Genomic DNA, 20,727 nt, shown 5'->3' on the forward strand with positions numbered 1-20,727 from the left:
CCTTTAATGTTTTTTTTCTCCTTTAAATAGGCTAAATCGTTGGGGACTGGAGTGATGAGACTTCATGACAGCTGTTAGACCCTCTTCCCTGCTGCCCCAGCTGCTTTGACTAAATGACCGCTAGGCAAGCGGCCAGCCAAACTGGCCTCATGGCTAGCCAGCTCGTTGGGACACTCCATAATCACTCTGAGGACATTCCAGCAGCTGCAGTGGACCGCTATAGCCACAGCTAAAGATATATACTCCAGACAGCCTGCACGTGTGGAGTTGGGGGCGGGAGGGGGAGTATAAAATACTCTTATAATTCACATTGGACTGGTAACTTCTTCCTGGCAAGAGCCCCCATCTTGATTTTTCTTTTTTTTTTTTCTGCCAGGTAATTTTGCCAGTAGCACAATGATAATTAATAAGGAAAATGGGACCAGATAGGAAAGTCTCTTGCTTTGATAAGCCTAGCTACGTGGTTCTTAAAAACTGGTTTTCAAGACGAATGCAGAAGAGTGTGGAGGCATGGGCTAGAGAATGCTGTAAATTAGTGTAATGAGTGATTTTGGTGGAGGTCTGGGAGACTGAAGCACCAACAGGATCACAGACAATGGAGACAGCCCACAGTTTTCAAACGGAAACAAGAACTCGACTGAGAATTGGATGAGACACTAGGGTCTGACATCATGGCAAATGTGGCAAAGAATTTGTCTCTGTTTTGTTCAAGCACTGAACATTTGAGTAAGGATCAATGCAAAAGTAACAGACCAAGCCAGGTGGTGTTGGTGCACACCTTTATCCCAGTACTCGGGATGCAGAGGCAGGCAGGTCTCTGTGAATTTGAGGTCAGAACTCTAGTATAAGATACGTGTTATTGCCGGGCGGTGGTGGCGCACGCCTTTAATCCCAGCACTTGGGAGGCAGAGGCAGGCGGATCTCTGTGAGTTCGAGACCAGCCTGGTCTACAATAGCTAGTTCCAGGACAGGCTCCAAAGCCACAGAGAAACCCTGTCTCGAAAAACCAAAAAAAAAAAAAAAGGAAAAAAAGATACGTGTTATTGTTTAAATATAATTGTACCCCATAAGCTCACTAGGAGTGATACTATTAAGAGGAATGGCTTTGTTGAAGTAAGTGTGGTCTTGTTAGAGGAAGTGTGTCATTGTGAGGACAGGCTTTGAGGTCTCCTATGCTCAAGCTACAACCAGTGTCTTAGTTTACTTTCTGTTGCCTGTGGATCAAGATGTAGAACTCTCAGCTCTTTCTCCAGCACCATATCTGCCTGCATGATACCATGTCCCACCACGATTAGTAGATAAAATCTTACTGAACTGTAAACTATCCAATTAAATGTTTTTTTTTATATAAGAGTTGCCATGGGGGGCTGGAAAGGTGGCTCAGTGGTTAAGAGCATTGCCTGCTCTTCCAAAGGTCCTGAGTTCAATTCCCAGCAACCACATGGTGGCTCACAACCATCTGGTGCCCTCTTCTGACCTTCAGGCATACATACAGACAGAATATTGTATATATAATAAATAAATATTAAAAAAAAAGAGTTGCTATGGTCGTGATGTCTCTTCACAACAGTAGAAACCTTAACTAAGACACCATGTGTGAAACACTGAGGGAGAAGCTGGAGCGGCAATGGAGACCCTAGGTTGTTAGAGATGCCAGGAACATAGGGTGACTGAAGAAAACTACAAAGCACTCAGTGGCACTGGACTAATAGAGGCAATGTCTGCTGCACCATGGGTAAGGTCAAAGGGCCAAGGCTATCTGAGTATGAATGATGCCACCAACTACCCTGGGTACTAGAAACAGAGTTGTTGGATTTAATGCTGACTCTGCTAGGTTTTGGTCCAATATTTGCTTCCCTTTTGAAATGGGAATGTTTACTCTGGCATTGTATAGTGGAAGTATATAATTTCTTCATTTTGCAGCAGTTCACAATTAAAAAAAATTCCCTTGAGTTCAGAAGGGAATTTGGACTTTTCTAACTTTTGGAACTGTCAGGATTTCAAGACCTCTTAGCTAGGCTAAATGCCTTATGTATTATGGAATGGCCATGAGCTTCGAGAATAAATGTAATGCTTTGAATCTGAAGTGTCCCCTACAGGCTCATGTTTTCAATACATGTTCTCCATTTGGTAGCATTATTTTGGGATGCAGTAGAATCTTCGAGAAGTATAGCTTCGCTGGCAGGATTCAGTTAGCAGGGGTGGGCTTTCAGAGATTGTAGTTGGGTCCCCAATCCAGGCTATTCTGCTGCCTTCCCCCAGCCATTGTATGCTCTCATCTACGTGTCTTCCCTGCACTGAAGAGCTCAAACGCTTGACACTATGCTCTAAAGGAAACCTTGTCTTCCTTTGGTTAGGTACTTTGTCTACAATGACATGAAAATAAAGTTGTTGTGAAGAGGATGGGAGAGGATGAAGGCTACCACATTTTGTCTTAAATAGAAAGAACTCTAGGGCTGACAAGATGGCTCAGTGCTGAAAAACGTGAAAACTTGAGTCCTATCCCCTGGACCCATATGGTCAAAGGTGACCTGACCCCCATAAGTTGTCCTCTGACCTCCATGTGCACCCCATGACACAACTATGTGTATACATACACACTAAAGAAATGCAATAATTAAAAAAAATTTCTAAATCCTAATCAGAAACCACCTGTTGTTTTAATGGCATGACCATTGAAGGCCTGAAAAACCCATGTTTATCCAGACTGACTTTTGTGAAGTGCTTACTGTCTGCTCCTGACTTGCTAAGGTATGAATCCTGTTTAATACTAGATAAAAATTTATGGCATAGGTGGGTATGATGGTGCATGTCTTTAATTCCAGCACTTGGGAGGCAGAGGCAGGCAGATCTCTATGAGTTTGAGGCCAGCCTGGTCTACAGAGAGAGTTCCAGGGCAGTGAAGACTACACAGCAAAATCAAACCAAGCCAAACCAAACTGAACCAAAAACCAAAGACCAAAACTCAGAACAGGTGCATGACTGAGGTGCTAAAAAAAAAAATTACCACTTCTTGGAAGTCCTGGTCTTGTTGTAAAGCCATCCCTGGGACTTGGTTTATAGTTTATAATAAATAAAGTTCTGTCTCACAGTTCTGGAGGCTGGGAAGTCCAAGGTCAAGTGATGGCCTCATGCAGCCAGTGCCAGGATGGAAGAGGAAGGGAAGTGAGCATGTGTAGAATAAAAAAAACATTAGAGATTGCTTCAGGCTGTAACCCTTCTCAAGATAATCAATCCAGTCCTTCAGGAATTAACCCAAACACATGAGAAAAGCATCCACAGGGTATCTGACCCTATGACTCAAGAGCTTCCCACCAGGGCCCATCTCCAACACTGCTGCATTGAATAACTTCTCATTAGCACAAGACTTTCTGGGAAATACACTGGAACTAGAGTGTGCTGGCTAGTTTTATGTCAACTTGGCACAGGTTAGAGTCATTTGGAAAGAAGAAACCTCACCTGAGAAAATATGCCCCTACCAGATTGTCTTGGAGGCAAAACTAAACAGCATTTTCTTGATAGTTGCTGTGGGAAGCCTAGCTCACTGTAGGTAGTACCAACTATGGGCAGATGATCCTAGACGGCACAAGAAAGCAGGCTGAGCAAGCCATGGGGAACAATGCTGTGGGATAATGCTCTTGTACATTGTAAAGATTTGTCACTCATATTGGTTTAATAAAACTCTGATTCACTCACTAGTAGCCAGGCAGGAAGTATAGGCTTGGGGACCAGACTAGGAGAATTCTGGGAAGAGGAAAAGTAGAGTTGCAGTCATCATTGAGAAGCAGAGGAAACAAGATGAGAATGTCTTACTGAGAAAAGGTACCAAGTCATGTGGCTAAACATAGATAAGAATTATGGGTTAAGTTGTAAGAACTAGATAATTATAAGCCTGAGCTAATAGGCCAAACAGTTTATAATTAATAAGCCTCTGTGTGTTTCTTTGGGACAGAAGGACTGCAGGACCAGGCAGGACAGATACTTCTGTCTATAGAGCCGGCCTGTATATCACTCTTCTGTCCTCTGTACAAGTATAAACAAAATAAGTTCTTCCCTCAAATTGTGTATGGCCATGATGTCTTATTACAGTATTAAAAACCCTAAGACAGAAACTGGTACCAGGAATGGGGTGTTTCTATGACAGATGTGACATTGCTGGATAAACTCATTGAGCGCTAAGGGATCAGAGGACTGTTGTGTGGCATCTTGGAAGAGGATGTTAAGAGCAAAGCAGATGATGATGTCTGGCTTGTGAAGTTTCAGAGGGACGTTTAAGAGTCTCTTAAAGATTCTACCAGGGCTCTTTGTGTGATGTTTTAAGAATCTGCAGTCTCTGGAGCAGTTAACTGGAGCTAAAAAATTGGCTGTGATTCCTAAGAGACCAGCACCACTGGAGGAAAAACTGCTTTGCTAGGGACAATGGATGCTGATCCCCTGGAGCTGGAGAATCAGCTGTGATTAAGAGAAGGGGGCAGAATCATAGAGGAAGTGTTTCCTCAGGGCCATCACACAACAAGGAGGTATTGTAGATAGGACTGAGAAACAAAGCACTGGTGTAGGAGGTCCTTCTGTCTGTGTGTTGCTTTCTTTGGTTAATGAATAAAGAAACTGCCTTGACCTGTTGATAGGGCAAAACTTAGGTAGGTGGGGAGACTGAACTGAATGCTGGGAGAAAGAAGGGCAGAGTAAGAGAGAGACGCCATAGGTCCACAGCTGGAGATAGGGGTGCTTTGCTGGTAAGCCACTGCCACGTGATGATACACAGATTTAATAGAAATTGGTTAAATTAATGTAAGAGTTAGCCAATAAGAAGCTAGAGCTAATGAGCTAAGCAGTGATTTAATTAATATAGTTTGTGTGGTTATTTTGGGGCTAAGGCAGCTGGGCATCCAGGACAAACAAGCAACCTCCCCATGCAACAAAGCACTTCTAGAATGTACCAGATGGATTTACAGGTGAATGCTGGCTTGCCTGTAGCTTTTTGGCTTAAGCTCAACCTTCTTCCAGGAAGGTCATTATTTTAAGGCTCTTCACTCCTGTGGTGTACCTACAGGCTAGATCTATTTCCTTTTCTAATCATTAAAACTTACTGCTCATTAGTGACTTACTTTGAAACTTTACAACTCTCTCTCCTTTGTTCCTAGTGATCATTGCCTATAGTAATCACATGATCACATGTAATATTCGGATGGTTTTATTAACAAGTATATAATACATATATTGCATACTGTATATAGTATATGAGGACTGTACAGTACAAATTTATGTTCACAGTTTGACATGACAAAATGTCATTACTGAATTCCCATTGGACTACAGGGTAGAAACAGCGAAGGTACATTAAACATTCACATCTTTAGTAAGAAAGATTACCAAAATGTTTCAGTATTTGCAAGTATACTAATGCATGCTAAAAACCTTTACCCATTCAGTCTTATTAGCTTATAAAATATATTACACTTTATTAAAAATTTCTGCATAGTTTATACAAGTATTAAAGTACTGTAAATGCAATAACCCTTCTATGCTTGCAGGTAGGGTTTAAGAGATGCTAAGCAGAAAGGTTATTCTGACCCTCTAACACTAAGTACATAACAGGAAAAAAAGTGCTAGTATTTGTAAAACACATTGTAGCCCTCGTTTAATGCATGTAAAATGGCTTTGTAAATGTATTACTTAAGTGAATTTGCAATCATTTAGAAACTGTTAACCTTGACCAAGATGAGAATAAAGAAAACTCAAGTGACTTCATGTACGTTAGCAATTCCTTCAAGACAATTCTTATTTTCAAACCAAATTATTAAAAACCTCTGATCTCGGAGATTGTCTTTACAACAATCTAAAGAATGGTGTGCAGATTACAGTATCAGCAAGTCTCTCAAATTCCGCATTAGTGCAATACTGATAGTGCAGGTGGGTGTTTAATACAACATACATATACATATATCATTCCCCTGTAATCCTGTTCCAATGCTCTTGAAACGTCTGCATATTTAGCATCTTCTTAGCTGAACCAAGCTATGCTGCAGTCTGCAAATCAAGGGACTTTAGACTGCTAAGTGCCCACTTAATGATGCACACTCCGACTGGAAAGCTGGAATTGAATGAACTCTGTAACAATTCACACGGGGTGACTTCGTGTTTGCAGCCTGTTCTCATCAGTTTAAAATACTACAACCGAACCACCACTGACAGTAACATAGCATGCCATCAAAAAAAAAAAAAACAAAAAAAAAAAACCACGTTTCCAGGGCATCTTCTATCTTCCACAAAAACGGCTTAAAAAAAAAAACAAAAAACTAAAAGACTAAATTTCTCAACTACCATAGTAAGATACAAATACATACACATATAAAGAAAATTTGGTAAGGGCCAATGAACTAAAAGCATATCAGACCAGCATGGGGATAGAGAACGGGTTCTCTGGGTTACTTTTCTTTCCGAGTTAAAATAGATCTTTCTGATGGAACTGTTAACATGACCTAAGCAAGCTGAAGAGTAATGTAATGTAGATTTCTGAGCAAAATTTAAATCTGTCAGGAAGCTATTAACTGTACTTCACTGCAAAGCTAATTCTGTCCTTCCCGGCACCCTTCCCCAAGTTTGTGTGGAACACACAAACTGAAACAACAAAACCAGGCTGGATTCTGCAGTGCGCTGCAGAAGAACCACTTCAAGACACGATGGTGTTGGCATGGGTGTGACTGCACACCCACAACGGAGACCCTGCTTTTTCCAAGAGACATTCCGCTCCTCAATTCAGGCCATGGATACAGAGAAAAAGGCAAGAGCCTAATCAGCATGCTTTAATAGCATGAACAGATTTTTTTTTTTAATTTATTTTTTGCAGAGCTAAAAAAAGAACGAAAAGGAACCCAAGTGCTAAGATAACATTTCTTTACAGCTTCCACCCACATTTCCCCTCAGCTGGTTCACGGGGCTGAGCAGGACCTTCTGTGTGCAGTCCCTGCAACTCTGAACATAGTGCCATCAATGTGAGCTCCTTGCTTCTGTGTGCGGGTAGCCTGCATCACTAATTCACTGATGTTCAAGGACAATCAAGTAGCGTGCTCCTCCCAGGTGTGCTGGATCCTGAGTTGTGGCTGGGACGAATTTTCAAGATTCTCTCCTCTCTTCTCCTCCATCCTTTGTGAGGGGGTGAAGGAGCTGTCATGTCATATGTAACCACATCTGCCCACTGCGCCCATTTTCTTCAAATTTATAACCAATGGCATTTCTACGTGTGAATTGTTTTTTGTTGGCGTTTGGACTATGGTGTTCAAAAGCCTGCTTTTGAAAAAAAAAAGTCCCCCCAAATAATGGTGCTATTTATCATCAACATCAGCACGAGTCATTGTTTTTAGTTTGTACTAACAGGATACATAGTAGCGACAGGAAACTGCTAGCTCCCGCAGAAACTTGTGGGAATCTTCAAGCTACATATATAAATCCCTGAATTGTGGTTTTTCTCTAGTTTTCAAAAATCTGTCACCAAAATAAAGATCTATGTGCTTCATTCACACTAGGTATATTTACAAATAGTGTCACTCAGGGGTTAATTCAATTATTTCCCTCAAGCTTATGGATGCTCATGTATGCTGTGTCACGGACACAAATGACAGCTGGTTTGGCACCGTAGAGCTCACACAAAAAAGCTCCATACGAAAGCTATGTGACTAATTGGATATGGGAATATAAGTACCACTAATTTTCCTGTTTGCAAAAGCCCACTTAGTAGGTCGGAGGGGTGGGGAGAGTTCACTTTTACACTGTCTCAAAAGTTTTTGTTTGTTTGTACATTACCGGGCAAATATTTCTGTGGATTCCTTACTCTGAATGCGTCGTGATCCACAATGAAGGATCCTGCAGGAATGGAGGCAGTGGTACCGATAACCCTTCAGGTATCCAGCTGGGTAGCAAGGGTCACTTAGTTGAGTCATGTCTGGGGATGGACATTTAACAAATGCACCGCACAGCCCATGTTAACGGCCCAGATGTCGATGGCCCACAGTCCTATCCAGGAAGAATCGCTGGCTTCCTCCTCCACTCGCAGGCTCTTCTGCTTCTTCCCCACACTATGGGAGCACATGGCTCCCCTAAGGCAGAAGCCTGGGCTCAGCGAAGGCCTCCACATAAACTTTGGGTGCTTTGGAGGACAAAGGACTTTGACATAGCGGAGTTGGTTATCCAGGCCAACAAGCAAGTGGGAAGGTCAATGGAAGAGGGGACAGGACCAGCTTGACATCTCTGTGGATCTATCTTGCTAACTGGTAAAAGGAACCCCATTCTTTGTGGGTGAACACAAAATGTAGCAGAGGTACGAAGGTCTCTGGCAAGGACTAGCAGGCTGGATACTGTATTTCTGATACATTTACTTTGACATTCTTTTAAGGAATACATGGAGAAACTGACAAATTGGTCGTGAGTTTACATGTTCCCTTGTTCTCATTACATTAAACGTATCTGTAAGGAGGGTTTGCTTAGCATCCCCAGAAAAAAAAATGTTCACATTCTTTAGGTCTGACCCGTGGTAAGGAAAGGGAGGGTTAGAGAATCAACTACTGACCATATGGAAGTCTTGAATGATATAAATTCAGAGATTCAGACCAGCTGAATCAAAATTAAAATGTACATACAAAAAATGAGTTAGCTAATGGGCAGGAGGAGAGGAACAGAGAGACGCACACGGACAGGGAGAGAGACAGAGTGCCAGGAGTCGGGAGTCACTGAGGTGGAGCCAGGCTTTCAGACGAGCATGTGGCGTTTCCTGTGGAGGGCAAGGTGGTCGGAGCGAGAGAAGCTTCGGTCGCAGTCCGGACACTGAAAAGGTTTGATTCCAGTGTGCTTTCGGAAATGTCTTGTTAGTTCATCAGACCGAGCAAATTTCCATGTGCAGCCTTCCCAGGTGCATTTGTAGGGCTTTTCTCCTGCAAGGAAGGGAAACGGAGCTTGAATGGTTCTGCTGTTGTCGTCGTTAAAAGGAGAAGCTAAGATTTTTTTGAACTAACGCACTTGGAAGATGTAACTTTCAAGATAAAGTCAATAATACAGTCACTATAGGAAAGCATGGAGCAAGAGTATCCTCCATGGAAAAGCAGAGAAAAAGAATGGGGGTAGGATCTAAACAATTCTTAAGGCAGGAAGAACCATTCCAGGGACGAGCATGGAGTAGGATTCTGCATCTTTAGGTCTCCAAGCCCTAAACCCTCGGGAGATTAAATGGTCCATGGTCCACTGGAAGCTTCTGAGGTTTTCTTATTCTTTTCCATAGTTTTCTAAAACTACAAAGTTCCTATCAATCAAAATACCTGCTAAAGAATTCGGCAGCCCACTTTCTTATTTAGTTCCTGACAGTGATACCAAGCCCCTATGTATTACCATCAGAAGTTTTCTCTGCTTTCTATACCCCTTCCTGTAGCCACCACTCACAGGAAGGCTCTTGTGGGAAATGCTAGTGAGAGCCAGAACGAAGACCCTCACAGATATACTGCTTCCTGGTGATCTTATTGAATTAAAGTCAGTAATTCAAGTTGGCCACCCCCTGACGGGAAATTCAGAACACTATAAAACAGCGTTTCTCAACCTGCGGGTTGCTGCCCTCTCAGGGGTCACCTAAGACCATCATAAAACACAAGATATTTACATTATGATTCACAGCAGTAGCAAAACGACAGTTATGAAGTAGCAACAAAAATTAATTCTACACTGGGGGTCACCACAACATTAGGAACTGTACTAAAGGGTCGCAACGTTGGAAAGGCTGAGAACCACTGCTCTAAAATCTGCCACAAGTCTTTCATAGCAGAAGTTCTCCTGGTGGCATCACGTCAATGCTCAGAGTTGGGAAAATGCCATATATAAGTTGCCTTCAGGCTGTGAGTAGAGTACGGTACACCTGGGTCATGGTGGGTGACGAATTCATCCCTGTTTAGTGACTCTTGTCTCTAGAATGCTTGGTATTAAGTTTTAGGGCCTATGGGCTCTATTTTGCTACTCAGCCCATACACGCCTATGTCCAAATACAAAGACTCAATACCGCTTTGATTTCAGACAGGAAGACCTGATGCTCCACCCCTCTGGTCCCATTCATGCCTAGTGCTGACCTGCCATTGCTGTTTGGGACCTCCCCTCCCCGCCCCAATACAGCTTCCTCTGCCGCCTCCTCCTCAGGATTCGCTGAAAACCACTGCTGTTTTTCTGTGCTGAATCCCAGATTCCTCTGTGAGTATTCCCTGATGAGAATGAGCCACCAAGACTCAGAAAAACAATTACATTCTACACAAGGGTCATGCAGCAAATCAGTTAAGACTGTAACGTCCACCGAAGGGCTCAAGCCAAGAGCAGCCTTACCACACAAAAGAGCAAAATAAATAAATAAAAAAGTAAAATTCCTGTAACTCTCAGAGCGTTTGGAATGCCAGATTTAGAGACTTTAGCAGCGTGCGAGAATGCGGATGTTTCTCCTACCTGTGTGAGTTCTTCTGTGTGCTTTCAAGTGCGAGCTCTTAGTGTAGACTTTGTTACAACCCTCGTAGTCACATCTGTGTATCCTCCGCTTCCTTTGGGTGTCCGGGGACTCCACAGGCAGAGGTCTCTTCCCGGGCTGCACTATGACCGAAGGATGGTTCCTACCAAAGCCAAGTTAAATGCAAAACACTTGAGTGATGGCGCTTTCTTTCCTTCTGTCTACTAACAACCAAAAAGCACTTTACGACATCGGGCAAAAACAAACGAAAACCCCCAACAAAATATAAAATACGAACAATAAAAGGAATTAGCTGTTCAACCCAAGAAGCACTGCTATATTCATTCAACAAACATGTAGCGAGCACCTACCATGAGCCAGGCACTGTGCTTGGCACCGGGATACAAAGATGAATAAAAACAGGGTTCCTGCCCTCGAGGAGCTCACACTCTAGGGGGAGACAGACATGGAGATAAGTAATGACAGCAAGAAGGTTAGGTGCTCCGCTCGAGGAAGCGCCCCGAGCGGGAGAGGCTCTCTGCAGCTTTCAGATCGTGCACCTTCCTTCTCTGCACCGCACCGACGTTCCCACAGGCTGCCTGACTTCCATTTTTCTCGCAGGAAAAAAAAATGTAAACAGTCAAATCCCTGCTTCTTCGGCAAACACACTGCTTGACAGATCTATGTCCTAGTCTTTCTCTTAATGTCTCTTTTAATGATTGCTGACTCACGCTTAGTTTTTCAAAGGCTGGCTCTTTCAAAGGAGCCTGTAACTGCTGTCTTTCAGTGCCACGGTGGTTCCTGCGTGACAGAGGCTCCAGCGGTCATCAGTGAGGTGGGGATGGGATACCTCATGCCCTTCGCACCTTAACCTCTCTCGCACCTGCCCAAGGGTTCTTAAGCCACACTGGCTCGCCATGACTGTGAAGTGTTTCCATGCCAGAAAGGCGGCCGACAGAGAGCAGGGGCAAATGGGAAAAAAAGTGTGCGGTTTCCCAAGCCCTTCCTGCGGCCTGTCACCCACCCACCCACCCATTCGTTTGCTCCTGGGCAGTGACCTGGCGGATGCAAGCATTTGCAGCTGTCCGCTAACCGGGAGTAAAGGCACTGCTCAGTTAGAATCTCCGGGTCCTAAAATATTCTAAATGATGTACACATGATTTCTGTGTGGGGGAGGGGGTAAAAAAATAAAGAATAAGGGGGTAAAAGGACGATTTCTCACGATTCTGAAATGTTATTGAGCGCACTGAGGGGTGCCTGCAGTAATAGTTTCAAGGCTCAAAAAAATGAACATACTTCTCTTCGGCTTGAGATGTGTTAAGAGGAGACTAGTCAATAAGAAGGTGGGTTCGGTTTACTTAACATCAGTACTTTAAACCTTACCCGGATGCCTGAGAGACAGATAAACGGACACTAAAGTTTATTTGGAGTTTTCTTTTTTTTCTTTTTTCCCTAAAGAAGACTCAGTGGTGAATTATATCCTGTGTCTAGGATCTGGGGAGAGCCCCCGTCAAATGGCTTTAGAAATCTGGGCTCTATAGGTTGAGAATCTAACTCATTTTAGCACGGTAATTATGACTGCTTTCCCCAATGTCACTAATCACCTCTGTACCCCAATTTCATCTGTGCCATAAGGGTGATGCTACCAACTAAAAAGGCTGTGGGAAAGCCACTATCAGCGACGACCCAGGGAACCACAGGATAGTGTGTGTGCCGGAGCCAGAAGTCCCCCCGCCCCTCTGCACCTCACAGCTGTCCAATCACGTGGAGTTTTCTAGCCACTTTAAGGAGTATCAAGTTAGGGTCTACTGGAAAAGGCGGCAGCATGAGGCTGAGAGTAGAGGTCCCGGGAATCTCATGCTCTTTGGCTTCCCTCTCCTCATTTTTTAAAGATATCCCCTGGGATCATACAACCATACAACAACTACCTGCTAGGAGCTAAACTGGCCCTTTAGTGTACGTTCTCATGCCCACCCCTCCTTTTTCTGTTCTAAATGCAGCATTTTGGACACATCTTTGAATGTATTTAAAAATGACCCTACAGCTGAAATCCTGGACTGGACAATGGCTTTCCAAGATGGGAAGGCCAAGCCCAGGCAGCAGGGTTCCAGGCACCTGGCTGATTCGAATGCTCCTTGCCTGGCTAATGCGCCCTATGTGTCCTGTGTGGGCTGCTACTGGGTCCACTCCAAGACATTACTTAATCCCATCTGAGAAAGAGTTAGCCAGAGTGCATGCTCCGTTGTGGCTAATCTACAGATTTTTCTTTCTTGAAGATTAGGTCATCATTAAATAAGTACATCACCCATTAAGCATTTAAAAGCATCTAGCAGTAAGATCACTAAAGGAATATTGCTTGAAAAGGAGAAGAAAAAAATATGCATGTCTATTTGAGACAGGTCTCACGTAAGCCCCAGGTGGGTTTAAAAGCCTGACCCTCCTGCCTCTTCCTCTCAAAGGCTTCAATCAGAGGCACGGATTACCACACCTAGCTGGAAACAGTATTCTTTTCAGCAGCATTCAAAGACTGCTTTCAAATCTTCTCCCACAACATATCACACTTTAATTCCTAAGACTTTAGACTAGCCCTCTGCTGCTGGTCAGTTTCGGCAGGGAGAACACCCGGAGAGACACAGTGGGTCGAAGCGGATCCCCTGGTCAAGAGCGGGACTGTGGGTGCCTTAAGTAGTGCCTTGGCTCACCAGCTCTCTGTGCACTCTGAATAATAAGGGGGCTCTCTTGAAACACTCGGAGATGGGCATGATGACGCGTGCCTGCAACCCCGGCACAGGAGGCTGAGGCAGGTGGCCCGGGCTACAAAACGAGACCCCATCTTTTAAAAAGCAGACAAAAACCCTACCACTGAACTCTTAAGGGGAAGCACTAGACCAGTGTGAGAAACGAAAGCAAAGGCTCCCGAGATGCTTTCTTTGTCTGATGCTGCAGCTGGGCGTTGAGGAGTCGCCCCTCTGTATCTGTTAGGGACCATCTACGCCAGCATCCCTCAGTGTGGTGTTCACACCTGAGCCACTAGGAAAGCCACACCAGTCAAAGGTGGGTACGACTGACGGTCTGACGTCACCACAACAGCTGCTGAAGCCAGAGAACTCACATGTTGAGGTGATAGACAGGGAAGGTGGGCGGAACATTCACCGAAGCCAGAGAAAAGGTGACGTGGGAGGAGGACGATGGAAGGGACCCTAAGGGACAGTGGCTGTGGCCCTGGAGGCTGACCAGTGGACCCAATGCAGAAGTACTATGGTACAGAGACGGTACAAGAGTGATTACAATAAACAAAAGCAGAAAATGTGGATGGGGGGGAATTAGCCTATGGTCCCACCCAGGCTGAAGCACAGCGCCAGGGTCAAAGGTCATCTCCTCAGAGACTGCTCACCCCAGCGGTGAAGCCATAAATGCTGTGACTTCACCATGTACACCATCGTCCTGTCTGAGCGCACGCTCAGATGCTGGGCAGGGCAGACAGCCTTCCTACTTGGCTGCAGTTCTGCACGTGAGGGGAGGCTCCAGGGCAGCTATGATTAAAGACGCGACGCAAAGATGTCCTTCAGCGCTGAGCTGCTCTGAGCTGCACGGAAACCTTCTGCGGCCAACACTGTGGTTGGCCTGAAGATTTTAACAGAAGCCAATTTTTCGATAATAGACACACTAAATTACATTTGAAGCGGCAGCTGTGGGGAGGGGGACGGATTCTGTTTGACACATTAAAAACATTTTGGGACTCAAGCTGATGTGAACATCAAATCCAATCTTCGTGAGAACACTAAATATGTGTATTCCAGATGGATGGAAAAAAGAAAAAAAAAGATGCATGTGGCCACCTTGGGGGACCCATCCGCTGAAGTTGCCACACTGCCGGAGATGTGGTTCGTGCTGTTCCCGGAGACTGTCGTGACCACTGTTACAGAGGCGCCACCCAGTGACACCACACACAACACAGGATGTCCCCGGTCATCCACAGTACATCCTAGGTTTGCAATTCCACTCCAGGTCCCCGGGTGCATGGCACTACTAACACCAGGCACACCGAAGGATACTTACTCTTGCAACAATGCCTGCGGGGGGGACACTGAGTTCATTAAAGGGGGTGACATTTCTTCAGGGTAATAGTCTGTCCTCTGTGGTTCAATTCCAGGTTCTATTTTAATTTTTTTCTGTAATATGGGCTTCTCATAGGATTCAATTACAGGTACTAAAAAATAAAAATAGAAAAAAAAATCATTCTACATATGATGAATCAATTTCAGCTTTAAAGCTCACTGCCTGGCTTCTAGCAACTACACTTACATATGCGTATTTATTCTCTGGCTAGGGTTATATACAGCAGGGCTCAGTTTGTAAGGGATCCTTACTTCTGAAGCAGAGAGAGGGCCCTGCACTTCAAGATGACTCTTCCTTACAAAGTCTGGCTATCCCTATCTTTAGTCCCCCAGTCTATGGCTGGTACGTAGGCGCCTTTTAAGAGCCATTAGCAGCAGGATCAGAAAGTACTTAAGTCCCGTTTGTTCCCAGAACCATGCTGGTACTCAGTAAATCAAAGTGTAGCATATACCGTGAAAGTAACCAATTATTGGACCTTCTCTCAATATCAACACTTCAAAACAAAGCAGAAAGAGTTGCCGAGGGGCAGACCAGGCGGCGGTCCGTCTGAGGATGTGATAGCTCTGCCTAGAGTCCTCACTAGATTCCCGAGGGAAATGCGGTCTATACTAAGCAGGTGCCCCAGAGCGACGGCACAGCAGAATTTACCTTGCAAGCTACCGTTTGAATTGTCCATCTCTTCTGACAAGGAGACCATGAGCGGCTGCTGGAGGTGGCTGGTGTACATGAAAGGGACAGGCTGCACCACGACGGGCTGGATGACAGGGAGGATGCCAGGGCTCCGGATTCCATGTCTGGTCAGCGCGGCCGCCATCACCGGAGGCATGGACAGCGGCATGCTGAAAGGCTGCACTCCAGGAGAAGGGGGGGAGTATTTCTTAATGGGCGGGCTGGAGGGCGGCATGCTCAGCACAGGTGAGGCTCTCCGGTGCGACGGAAACTTGAGGGAGGAGGGAGAACTGCCAGCCGAGGGTGGTGATCCCCGCTTGTTCACAGTGAGGTCCACTGGTTCCATCTGGATCCCGTGAGTAAGGCCTTCTGGGGTCGGGAAGAACTTGTCGGGTAATGGCGTGGAGTAAATGACCCCGTATTTGTTGGGTTTTATCGATTCGATGTAATTCGATGGGTAGGACTATCAGAAATGAGAAAAAAAAAAGATAAAAGTGTAAAGAGATATACCTTTGGGGGGAAGGTTTAGAAAATGCTATAAATTAGGCTATTGGGCCCCAGGGAGAACTGAACGCTATGGCTATGTTTTCACGTTTAGTCTGAAGGCCAAACCTGCCTGGACGCGTTCTAAAGTAGCTTGTCTGCATTACCAAAGGCTTGCGGCCTTCCCAAGGACCCCTTGCTGCCACCAAGGACAGGCCAAACCATATGACCTGCTGCTTTTCTTTGCTCTTTTTTCTTTTTTTTTGAGACAGAGTCTCACTGTGTACCCCTGGCTAGCCTGGAACTCACTATGTAGACCAGGTTGGCCTCAAACTCGGAGATCCACTTGCCTCTGCCTTCATGGTGCTGGGATTATGTTGTGCACCCCCACACCAGCACACTGTTCCTTCTGAGCTTCCCTGCCGTGGCTTTGGCTGGGATTATTCCTGGAATTACACCCTTTCTTCACTAGGCCCAGACATGCGGAATCTCTGCCTGTCTATGAACCACAACGGTTCGCCCTTATCGAAATACCATTCTGGACCTAGTGCGATCCTCAAATGACCCAGGAATAGGCGACCAGGCAATGAGACTAAAGTCACTGGTTCTGGCGTCACTTCCTTTCCTTTCCTTTCCTTTCCTTTCCTTTCCTTTCCATTTCTTTTCTCTTCTCTTCTCCTCTCACCTCCCCCCTCTCTCCCCCCACCTTTAAAGAATTAACTTGTCATTATTGTTATCACTGTGAATTATCTGCAAGTGTGTATCTACAGGTAGGTGTGTGCTTGTGAGTACCCATGGAGGCTTGAGACACGGGATGTCTGGGAGCTGGAATAAGAGATGGGTGGGAGCCACCTGATATACACGCCCAACTGAGGTTTCAGGAGGAGCAGCAAGCGCCTTTAGACGCTGAGCCACCTCTCCACTGCTTTATGAACACGTGTGGTTTTCTTCTGCCCTTCTTTACTCTTATTACCTGTGTAACTCAGTGACTTCTACTGAGATCAGCTGAAAGATGGGAAAAAACTATCAGTACTGTGCAGAATACACAAAAGGAATAAACCAGGAAGAGCAGGACGCAGGTTTTGGCATCAGCTTTCTAGGGGCAGAGGGTTGAATAACGACAACCCGTGCACTCCTCCCACTTAGTCACTGGAAATTTAAAATTGTATTTTTGTTTTGCTTTGTGGATTTTTTTTTAAGGATCTAACTCCACAGTCCAGGTTGCCTTTGTACTTGTAGCAATCCTCCTGCCTTTGCCTCTTAAGTGTTGGTCTCCACCAGCATACACAGCTCTTTCCTTCTTTAGAACTGGCCATACCCAAGTATAACACAAGAAAAGAGGTCCAAGTTACACAACAATATAAATATGAAACATATTTAATTAAAATAGGTACTATTAAAAGAAGCACCAGGCCCACTTAAAAAAAAAGAGACATTATGCACAAAGAGGATCAGTAACTAAGAAGTTACATACACTTTATTTAATTTTCCAAAGGACACAGGTCTGGCGGGAGGCAGATCCACGTGAAATGGATGGGATCCGTGAGTTTCTCCACTGTAAAGCTGAATCCTGATTTCCAGCCCCGTTCTTCCGAGACCTCCCAATGACCTAGATTTTAAGGCCTACAGTTGCTGGCAGCTCAACAGGGAGCAAAATGAGGACAATACTTTCATCGCTGTCTGTCACCGTGGCTTGAATTTAAGACAAGCAGAACGCAGGCAGAACCTGGGGGATTTGCAGATTTACTAATACCCTCAGGGTCTGCAAAATCGTCAAGGAAGAAAAAGCCGCACACCAGGCGGAGTCTAATACACGCTTCGCACGTTTATACACGCTCAACACAAAAGAACGTCCCTGTCCTTCATACTTTGGGTTCCAGGATAAGTTCAGGGAGGCACTTTTGGACACTCAACTTTGAGTACATAATCAACTATTTCCAGGACGACTGCCTCAAAAAGGTCGAAGAGCCGTGGTCCTTCCAAAAGGCTCACTGACAAGTTCCAGGATCTTCTCTACTTCGTTTGGGTGGAGCACACAGCCTACTGCAGTGACTGACACCCATGTGGCGTGCACTGTAAAATCCGATGCACATCAGGTGTGGCTTGAGCTGGAAACCCCGCTGAGCCACTTGCCCTCTGGTTTAGAAGTCTTCTAAGGTCATGCACAGACATGGCTCCACAGGTCCCAAATACACAGCAGTGGCAAGTGTTGGATCAGAAAATTCTTCTCTGGCCATTGGCAGGCATGAATGGAAGCCCAATGTCCTCGTACCTCATCTTCTGCAACACAGCTATCCAAAGACGAGACTTAGAAACGGCCCACGGGCAGCACCCCAGCCCTAGGTGCTCCTCTCCCGGTGAAATGCATACCACAATGTCCACACTTCCCCTACATGTATGTATTTGCTGACTGCTGTCTGTCACTGGAGCAGGAGGCAAGAGCTTCACAAGCACTTCATGTCTGGATGTCTGGGATGAATTAATCGGCTCTCTGCAGGTCTTCACTCCCGGAGAGGCTCAGGATAATGCGATACTTGTGATTCTTGAAGACAGGGGTTCAAAACAGGAACTGGGGTGACGGTGGGGAGGGGGTGGGGGAGAAAGAGGCTTGGGCACTCTCCCAGGGGTCTTACTATTACTTTGCACAGTGAGAATTTCCAGAGTCATATTTTACTAGGAACAGCTCTGGAGAGTTCGCTTTACAAGACAGTAAGTGGGTGGGACCAGTGGCAGAACAGGAAGTCTCTGCTGCTGATGGACATGAAAACAAGGAGCATCTGTGACGGGGCTAGTCCTCAGACCACAGGTGGGGCTCTGGGCACAGGAAGGCGGAAGGCGTGGCACGTTCATCAACACTTGCTCTGGGCTCAGCAAATGTTCTGAGGCAAACAGAGAAGGCTTTCTGTCCACCTGGTCCAGGAAAACCACAAAGGGTTGCTATTGGGACAGAGCTCGGGACATGACGGGTGTAAGTGTCTCTCACAGAACAAGGAGTCTGCTGGGAGACAAGTCACCAGGAAAGCAAAAGAAAAGAGGGCTCCCAGGGGAATTTAGAGAAAGAGTAAAAAATATTTTTCAAGTTTTCTTTCTTCAATTTTTTTTTGATAGCCTGAATCAGAACCTCTAGTTTTTAATCTTCTTCAGGAGGCCATCCTGTCTGTCGTGTGCAGTCTTTAACAGAGTTTATATTTCAGTAAGAGAAGAACACTAGTTCCTCACTTTCTCTAAGCTATGACAAGAATTACAAATAAGAACCCTGCTCTGGCCAGGATTTTCTTTGAAAAAGTAAAAGGCGATGGTGGCGGGGAATGACGAAAGACATATGGACAGACACAGCAACAGCCTGACGCTTTTTGTGATAGGATTTAGAAAAAAAATTCTGGAGGCTGGAACGGTGGCTCAGTGGTTAACTACACTTGTAGAAGATCCAGGTTTGGCTTCCAGCACCCACATGGCAGCTCACGACTGTCTGTGACTCCAGTTCCAGGGGCTCCAATGTCCTCTTCTGGCTTCCTCAGGCACTGCATGTTCTTATACATGCTTTGCCTAGTGCCTGCAATCCTAGCGCTCAGAAGGCTGAGGCAGGAGGACTGCCATGAGTCAGGGCCAGTAAGGAATACACAGCAAGACCCTGTCTCAAAGGAAACACAACCCAACTTACAAAGGCCCAGTGCTCTGTAACAAGTGCTTTTTGACCCCTTCACCTCCTCCTGTGAGGGTGGGGGAGGGGAAGCTGACCTGAGAGCACAGACTGAAGCTCTCTGGAATGGAATGAATTCTCTGTCGGGTGAAGCTGACCACCAGCGCATGAAGGAGAAAAGCACTAATTACAAAAAAACACTTTTACACATTTCAACTTTGTATGTTTGCTTTTCTGTTGTTGTTTTTTGTTTTGTCAACTTGACACAAGATCAGGGGACCCGGGAAGAGGGACGCCAACTGAGAAACGTGTCTTCTGTAGACTGGCCTGCATACATTTTTCTCGGCTAATGATGGATGTGAGAGGGCCCAGTGCACTATGGGAGGTGGCACCCCCGAGCAAGTGAAAAGTAGCTCTTCAGCTAGGTCAGGGCAATTTCCCTCCGAGGTCTCTGCTTCAGGATCCTGCCGATTTCCATTTCCCCTCAGTGATGAGTGTGGCCTGGAGCTGTAGGCTGAAATAGTTGGCTCTCCAAGTTGCTTTTGATCGTGGTGTTTATCACAGCAATAGAAATCAAATTACAGCACTAACACATAGAAAAACAAAAATCCCTTTTATCCCCTCCCATCGCAGTTAAGTTGCATTTTCTGCGCACCTATCTCCCAACAATCTGCTAATGTGGGTCTTCATGTCGGCTGCAACTGGGCTCATGAGCATACTTTTCATGGTTGATGAAGAACACTGGATGTACCGTCAAATATATCAGCGATGGCCACGCGCCATTTACGAACATTATATTCTCCAGCTAAGAACTGAGAAATGTGCCTGTCTTCACATTTTCCTGCAAGCTGAGCATTGCAAGAGCTGAAAGAAAGGGGTGGAAGGACAGTGCCGCGAAGTTGCCGAAGAAAAGTCCGGTTCTTCCATGAATGCCATTCGAACTGTTCAACTATTCCACTACTCCATTCGGGCACGCGAGAGCTGTGTTATGTAGCCGCTCTGCTGGAATATAAATGCTATCTCCTCAAAGATGCTCTCGCTCCACTCCTCACTGCGGACAACTCGAAATACCTCACCGGCTTAGTAATATCTATGGTAACTGCATTCTGGGCGCCTCAGAGTGACCCCGTGTCTGGTATAAGTATTTCTGGCAGATCTTCCACAGCTAGAGCATAAGCATGATCTAATTTTGCAAGCGTGTCAGCCCCAGCCTTGAGATACATATCCAGGCCAAGATATTTTCCCCTTGTGACTATTTTTCCAATCCCATGGAAGAAAAGAGCAAGACAGACCGGGAGCATTGCTTTGTTAGTCAGGATCCGCCGAACCACATCCTCTCATGTCTAAACTG

General features: G+C 45.4%; 1 protein-coding gene across 2 annotated transcripts in view; it reads right to left on the reverse strand.

The window, feature by feature from the left end:
- Window positions 1–5,178: 5,178 nt before the first annotated feature.
- Klf3 (KLF transcription factor 3) overlaps window positions 5,179–20,727 on the reverse strand; it is a 29,764-nt gene continuing 14,215 nt past the window's right edge. For both annotated transcript variants that reach the window (XM_075943448.1, XM_075943449.1), the window contains exons 3-6: window positions 15,233–15,716; window positions 14,525–14,675; window positions 10,468–10,628; window positions 5,179–8,927 (exon numbers count right to left, since the gene is read on the reverse strand). In XM_075943448.1, coding sequence (XP_075799563.1) covers window positions 8,746–8,927; window positions 10,468–10,628; window positions 14,525–14,675; window positions 15,233–15,716 — 978 coding nt within the window. In that variant the 3' untranslated portion in view covers window positions 5,179–8,745. The remainder of the gene's footprint in view (window positions 8,928–10,467; window positions 10,629–14,524; window positions 14,676–15,232; window positions 15,717–20,727) is intronic.

The sequence above is a fragment of the Microtus pennsylvanicus genome, chromosome 12, assembly GCF_037038515.1.
Source record: "Microtus pennsylvanicus isolate mMicPen1 chromosome 12, mMicPen1.hap1, whole genome shotgun sequence".
NCBI classification, from domain to species: domain Eukaryota; kingdom Metazoa; phylum Chordata; class Mammalia; order Rodentia; family Cricetidae; genus Microtus; species Microtus pennsylvanicus.